Here is a 7,886-nt window from a genome sequence, read left to right on the forward strand (position 1 = left end):
GGCTCTCTGCTCAGCAGGGAGCCTGCTTCCCTTCCTCTCTCTCTGCCTGCCTCTCTGCCTACTTGTGATCTCTCTCTGTCAAATAAATGAATAAAATATTAAAAAAAATAAATAAAAAGCTTATGCATAGCAATAAATAAATAAATAAATGAAAAGACAACTTATTGAATGGTATAAGAATCTGCAAATGATCTATCTGTTAAGGGGTTAGTACACAAAATATATAAAATACATTTATAACTAGAAAGCAAAAAAAAATCCAATTAAAAAATGGGCAGATTGCCAAAAGGCATATGAGATGATATTCAACACCATCAATCATCAAGGGAGTGCAAATCAAAACCAAAATGAGATATCACTTTACACGTGTCAGAACTGCTAGAATCAAAAAGAAAATAAATAGCAAGTGTTGGTGATAACATGGAGAAGAGTGAACCCTCATGCACTGTTGGTACAAAAATAAAATGGTGCAGCTACTATGAAAAACAATATGGAGGCTCCTCAAAAACTTAAAAATAAAACTACCATATAACCAGCAATTCCACTTTTAGGTATTTATCAAAAATAATGAAGACACTAATTAAAAAACATGCATTCCTATGTTCATCACAGTGGTACTTACAATACCCAAGATGTGGAAGAAACCTAAGGGTCCACTGATAGATGACTGAATAAGCAAGATGTGGTACACACACACACACACACAGTGCAATATTAGTCATAAAAAGAATGGAGTCTTGCCATTTGTGACAACACAAATAGACTTAGAGGGTATTACTATAAGTGAAATAATTCAAAAAAAGACAAATGCCAAATGACCCTACTTATGTGTGAAATCTAAAAAATAAAAAAGAAAAACAAAACAACAAAAAAAAAGAAACACAAATAGATGCATAGATATGGGTAAACTGATGGTTGCCAGAGAGGGGAGGGGCAGATGGGATGGATGAAATAGTTGAAGGGGATTAAGAGGTACAATCTTCTAGTTATAAAACAAATAAACCATGGGGATTTAATATATGGTATAAGGAATATAGCCAATAATATTGTAACAACTGTGTCTGGTGACAGATAGTAACTAGACTTATTGTGGTGACCATTTTGTAATGTATATAAATACTAAATCACTATATTGTACCCCTGAAAGTAATACAATATTGTATGTCAATTATTATTTAAAGAATGAAATAAGTAGAAGACAAAAAATAATAGGCATAAATGTACAAATAAGTAAATAGAAAATAGTAAAGCCAACTAACCTAAGCCATTTCTTTAAAAAACATATGGAAGACACAATTTTTACAATTTCAATTACAAAAAAAGCACCAGGAAAAAGTAATGTTAAGTAAATTGTCTAAAATATAGGTGCAGAAGAGATTTGATATGAGAACACCATATGTTTTGCCAATACCTCAAGGTAACCACATGGTGGACCAGGAAGGAAAGGTTCTTCCTGTAGAAGTTTTTCAGATGAAAAACTCACAAGGAATGATAGAATTATAGAATTACCATTCCACAGCTCCCAATGGATTAATGAATAAAGGTAATGATCAAAAGTGTCTGCCAACATCACCAAACAAAAAAAAAAAAAAAGAGAGAGAGACATACACATGGTCTTCCTAACAGAATTGCACAATGTCACTTCTGAAGTGACCTTGCAAATAAAGCAACTAAAAACTTATGAATGCTAATCTGATTGAACTTTTACCTCTAACTATTGGTGATTATTGACACTGAGTGTCAGGTATATTGAGTTCATTATACTCCTCTCCATACTGTTGGATACCCTTAATAATTTCTCTAGTGAAAATGTTTATTAGAAATATGTCCTTATAACACATTTTCTTTATCCATTCATCTGTTGCTAAACATTTAGGTTGCTTCCACATTCTGGCTATCATGAATAATACCACAATGAATGTGGGGGTGCAAATATCTCTTCAAGATCCTGACTTTAATTCCTTTGCATAAATATCCAGAAGTAGGATTGCACACACTAAAAATTTTGTTAAGAGACTCTGAAAAACAATCAGGGTTTTGGAGGGACTTGGGGTGGGAGGTTGGGTGATCCTAGTGGTGGGTATTATGGAGGGCACATATTGCATGGAGCACTGGGTGTGGTGCATAAACAATGAATTCTAGAACACTGAAAAAATTTTAAAAAATAAATAAAAATTTTAAAAAAGAAAGTAGATCAAATGTTGTGTTTTTCTCACCACAATAAAGAAAACTATATCATGTTTTTAAATTTTAAAGTCCAAGTTAAATGGACTAGTTCCTGGAGAAACAAAACTACTAAATTGTTCCAAATAGAAATAGAGAAGTCCAGTCAAATAATACAAACTGAAACTCTAGTCTATGTCCCAGCCCCCCTCAAAATATTCCAAGACCAGTCAGATTTGGAGTCTAGTTGTACCAAATGGTCAGGGAAAAACTAATGGACACCTTACATAAACTCTTCTAAATTATACAAAAAGAGCAAATAACTAAACTCCTTCTAACAGATGTGCTGATCTTGATACAAAGACCAGATAAGGACACTCAAAGAAAAAAGTCACTTGAGTCAAGTTCAGTCATGTAGAGGCATCTATCCTAAATAAATTTATAGCAAATCCATTACAGTAGTGAATAAGCTGGCTGAGTTCAAGAAATGCAAAGATATTAAAATATTAGAAAAAACCTGCCAATTGGAATTTCTCTACATTAATTGAGTAAAAAATGCTTTTGATCATGTCTAAGGGTTGATAAAAGGCCTTTGAAAAAAATGTTTACCACCAATTTAAGGAAAAAATTTTAGCAAAATAACATTCAAAGAGAATTTTTATTTCCTAAAATCTACAGCAAACTACACATAAATGTGAAATGTCAGAAGCATTCTCATCAAAGACAGGACAAAGAGGTAGATGTTATGGTACTGTATCTATTGTGTAAAGGTGGACTGAAATATACAACAAGAGGAATAAGAGTGGCAAAATAAATAAGAAAAAGGAATATTGAAATGATTGAGATAATAAATGGTGACAATAGATCCTTAATTAGAAAATCCAAAGGAATCAGTGCACAAAATATTCAAAGGAATAAGATACTCCTTGTATAACAGATTACCAAAACTGGGTGCCTAGCCACACAAAATCAATAACTAATTAAGATAATTAATAGAAAATATCCCAAAACCAACAACAGCAATATTCAAAATTTACCTAAAAGGAAATCTAACAAAAATGTACACAATATTTTTGGAGGCAACTATAAATATGTACTGATACACTTAGAGAAAAAAAAATCCCAAATAAATAGTAGAGCACATTATGTTTATTCACAAGAAAAAGAATATGGTAAAGATGTTAATTCTCCTTAAATTATTTACAGACTTAAATATGAACGGCTATCAACTGAATTGTGCAATTTTCCTGATACTCCAATTCATATGTTGAAGACTTAATCCTCAATGTGACTATATTTGGAGATACTTTAGGAAGGTTAGTAAGGTTAAATAATAAAGGTGAAGCCCTAGTCTAATAGATTTGATATGGTTTTTTTTTAGAGTTGATATTCTTTTTTATTTTAAGATTTTATTTATTTATTTGACAGAGATCACAAGTAGACAGAGAGGTTGGCAGAGAGAGAGGAGGAAGCAGACTCCCCGCTGAGCAGAGAGCCCGATGTGGGGCTCAATCCCAGGACCCTGGGATCATGACCCGAGCCGAAGGCAGAAGCTTTAACCCACTGAGCCACCCAGGTGCCCCTAGAGTTGATATTCTTATAAGAAGAGGAAAACACACCAGTGATCATTCTCTTTCCATGCATTTTGAAAAAAGTCCATGTGAGGACAAAGCAAGAAGGTACCCAACTGCAAAACCAGGAAGAGAGCTCTTACTAGAAACTGAATCTATTCTCACCTCTATCTAGAACTATTTACCTTTAAAACTTTGAGAAAATAATTTTTTAAAAAGATTTTATTTAGTTATTTGACATAGAGAGTGAGTGAGAGGGAGTGTACAAACAGGAAAAGTGGCAGAGGGAGAAACAGAATCCCCGCTGAGCAGAGAGCCTGATGTGGGGCTCAATCCCAGGACCCTGGAATCATGACCTGAGCTGAACGCAGATGCTTAACTGACTGAGCCACTCAGGTGACCCAAGAAAACTAAATTTGTTGTTAAAGCACACAGTCTATGGTAATTCATTACGGCAGCCTGAGCATGCTAATACAGTGCCTCACATACAACTTCGAAGATGATACCAGACTCAGGCTGCTGTTTCCTAAAATCAACCCTAGAGAAACTATAAAAGAGAGAATGAAAAAAAAAAAAAAAAAGTCTTACAACAGCAAAACAACACAGCTGAGAAGTTCCTGAAAGAGACTATCCATGTTGAACTAGAATCTGTATGTCAGCAGGTAGGGGCATGCCCTGAAGTTGGAACTGATCTGTAACCACAAGATAGGATTGGTCAGAGGAAAGATTTTAAGTTGAGTCTTTGATTCTTCCAGGGTGTCCCGATATAATGAATTTCTCCTGCTTTAGTGAAGGGAGCTAAAGCTGTTTTCCCGAGGCTGAATGGCTACGACCATGAGGTTAATATTAGGACAGCATCAAAGTTTGGGATTGTTTAAAACAGTATGAGTCCAGAGGCTGTACAATAACCACCTGAAACCTCTTTAAAGGGTAAGGACTGGCTTTTAAAAAAATAATATTATAATCAAATATAAGGAATATAAGAATGAATCACAATAAGGGTAGGTACTCTTTCATGAAAAAATACCTACATACATACACTTGTTAAAGATGTATATTTATTATGAATGAGGATCAAAAATAAAATAAAAGTTACAGCACTGGACTGAGCAATTTTAGACAACATGGAAAGAATTGAATCTCACAAAATCATGCAGCTCTTCCTCAGAAAACAGATCTTTTAGAGTAGAAGGTTCCCAAGTTTAAGTTTGGCTTGCAAACAAACACTAGGCGCCGCTGTGTTTTTCTCTTAGAGCCTACTAGGCGTCCTAGGACGCTGCCTTACACTGCAGCTTCCCCATCTCTTATCTAGCCTGGGACTCATGAATTTTCTGCAAGGTTTGCATTAGGGAAACAGCTTAGAGCTTTCAGAGATTTTGTATTTTCCAGGCAGCCTTTAAAGAATCCGCCAAGAGGAGGACACCTTACTCCCTGCCTCCACCCTCAGGGCAGAAAGGACAACACACCCCAGAACAGAGAAGCCCTCACATAGTCCCACCCCTACTTCCACCGCTGGGAAGCAGAGGCAGAGCTGTCAGCGTGAGGTACGGACCCGCCTCCACCTCCAGGATCTTAGGTCTGAGAAGGGCAGCTTCAGGTCTGGAGAAGAGACAGGCAATGCTGAGAGTCAAGGTCAGGAACCTTACTTAGAACTGCTGGAACATGCCCCGCCCAGAACAAAGAAAACCTCACAGAATTCTGCCCCGATCTGTCCCCGTGCTAAGAGGCCCGAGGTTTGGCTGTTAGGCCCAACGCCCCCTCAATTCCGTCTGAGGGTCTCAGAGAATGAAGACTTTGATCTGAGGCTGGTGGACCCTGATCAACAGACTGAAACATCCCAGGCTTTATTCGGAGTCACGGAGAGGACCCTGAGTGAGGACTGAGGGTATTCTCAACCCCGCACAACCCCTACCCCTGCACTCTACCCAGGGAGGCCCCGGGCAGGGCTGTCAAACTTTGGGAGGTGGGGGGTCTTGGTCTAACTGGAGTGAGCACATGAGTGAGCACTGAAAACCCCAATCATCCAGTACCATGGGGATCCCATAAAACCTTACTCCTATTGTCAGCTCTGGAAAGTTGCAGCAGAAGTGGCCGACTAAAGCTTTCCCTCACTTGCTCGGCAAGAATCTAAGGGTGGTAAGACCATTGGCCTAAGGAGTTTAGCTTCAGAGCTGCGGAGGGCGGGGACGCGGGGCGGGGGGTGTCAGCGGGGCTGTCAACTGCTGACAGGCTGATCCTAAATGTGAGCTGAGAGACTTCTCCATTGCAACACAGAGGCAACCACACAGACCGTGTAACTTCTCAGCCCTTGCTCTCAGTCCCAAGTTGACCCAGACAGGGCTGGAAGCTGCAGCCTAAGGCACACTCTACTTCTGCAAGGTTCCCAGGGGACAGACGGATTAGAAAAGAAAAGGAGGCTTGTGGGGTCCTAGAGCAGTGCTCTCATGGAAGCCCGTAAAAGCGGCTTTGGTTAAAGACAAGGTGGACTGTCCCTGGTGAAGGTGCACACACTATCTCATTCTCCCTTCTCTAGGTGCCCTCATTGCCTGCCCTCCTGCCCACACTACTGTCTACTGCCTCTAACCAGTGTCACCATGCCTCGGGGGCAGAAGAGTAAGCTTCGTGCCCGTGAGAAACGCCGTCAGGCCCAGAGTGAAGCTCAGGGTGTCCAGGATGCTCAGGCCACTACAGCAGCTGAAGAACAGCCCCTCACTTTCCCCTTTCCTCCTTTTGGTGGTAATGCTCAGAGCTCTTTAGCTGCTGGGTCAGGCAGAAAATCCCAGGGGCCCCACACAGCTCCATCCACTACTATTTCTGCAGGTGTTTCACACACAAGATCTGATGAAGGTGCTCAGAGCCAAGACGAGGAAAGACCAAGTACTTCTCAGGCACAACCCAGCACGGATCATTACCGTAGAACCCTGCTAGATGACAAGGCAATTCTTTTGGTGCAATTCCTGTTGCGCAAGTACAACATAAGGGAGCCCATAACAAAGGAAGACATGATGAAGTATGTCATCAGGAAGCACAAGGAGCACTTTCATGAGATCCTCAGGAAAGCCTCTGAGCTAATGGTGCTGGCCTTTGGCATTGATCTGAAGGAAGTCGACCCTACCAGGCACTGCTACGCCCTTGTCAGCAAATTTCAGAGCACCTATGATGACAGGCTGAGAGGTGAAGAGATCATGCCCAAGACAGGCCTTTTGATGACTATTCTTTGTGTGATCTTCATGAAGGGCAACTGCGCCACTGAAGAGGATATCTGGGAAGTACTTAATGTGATGGGGATATATGCTGAAAGGAAGCACCTCATCTATGGGGATCCCAAGAAGCTCATCACCCAAGATTTGGTGCAGGAAAGGTACCTGCAGTACCAGCAGGTGGCCAACAGTGATCCTCCACGCTTCGAGTTCCTGTGGGGCCCAAGAGCCCACGCCGAGACCAGCAAGATGAAAGTCCTTGAGTTTTTGGCCAAGATCCACGATACAGTCCCCAGTGCCTTCCCATCCTGGTATGAAGAAGCTTTGCGAGATGAGGAAGAGCGAACCCGAGCCAGATTTGCAGCTCTGCTTCGTACCAGTGCCCTGGCTAACGTGAGCCCCAGGGTCAATTTTGGCAGCTTCTTCCACCTATAGTGAAACCTGAAGCACTTTCCTCACTTTGTGTTTGAAGTAGTGTGAGGGCTTAGGTAGTGCTAGAGGGAACATAGTGCATATCATTTGTTCTACATGAATAATTTATAATTTGTCTTTTGCTGTTCAAAGTTTTCCAATGTTTCTTTTTAAAAAGTTTAATTAGCTTCATAATATAAGTGTATGAATAATATTAGTTACATATTTAATGCTATTTATGAGGTTCAAGAGTAAGAGTTGTGCTATTTTATCAAACAAACTGGGTAATCTTCCATCTTATTTAATGACCTGGAACAAGAGAACATAGCATTGGAATAGCTATTTCCTTAAAATGTGAAGGAAATTAGCAACAAAATAGCTGGGATCAAAAAATAGAGAAAAAAGTAAAAGCCAATTTTTGTTTTCTCCTTATTCTTTGTCTTCTGCTGTTGTGTAAAATAAAAGTTATATACCTGAAATTGCTTCATTTATTGAAGAATGTAAGAGAAAATGAACCTAATAAATTGCTTACCGGCCTTTC

At 39.6% G+C, this 7,886-nt stretch overlaps 1 protein-coding gene across 1 annotated transcript; it reads left to right on the forward strand.

Annotated features, from left to right (window-relative positions):
- Window positions 1–6,317: 6,317 nt before the first annotated feature.
- On the forward strand, window positions 6,318–7,369 carry LOC131820901 (melanoma-associated antigen B18-like). The gene is made up of 2 exons (XM_059156782.1): window positions 6,318–6,470; window positions 6,582–7,369. Exons 1-2 carry the CDS (start codon window positions 6,329–6,331, stop codon window positions 7,367–7,369), a joined length of 930 nt encoding a protein of 309 aa, XP_059012765.1. The 5' UTR covers window positions 6,318–6,328.
- Window positions 7,370–7,886: the final 517 nt, after the last annotated feature.

The sequence above is a fragment of the Mustela lutreola genome, chromosome X (genome assembly GCF_030435805.1).
Source record: "Mustela lutreola isolate mMusLut2 chromosome X, mMusLut2.pri, whole genome shotgun sequence".
Lineage (NCBI taxonomy): Eukaryota > Metazoa > Chordata > Mammalia > Carnivora > Mustelidae > Mustela > Mustela lutreola.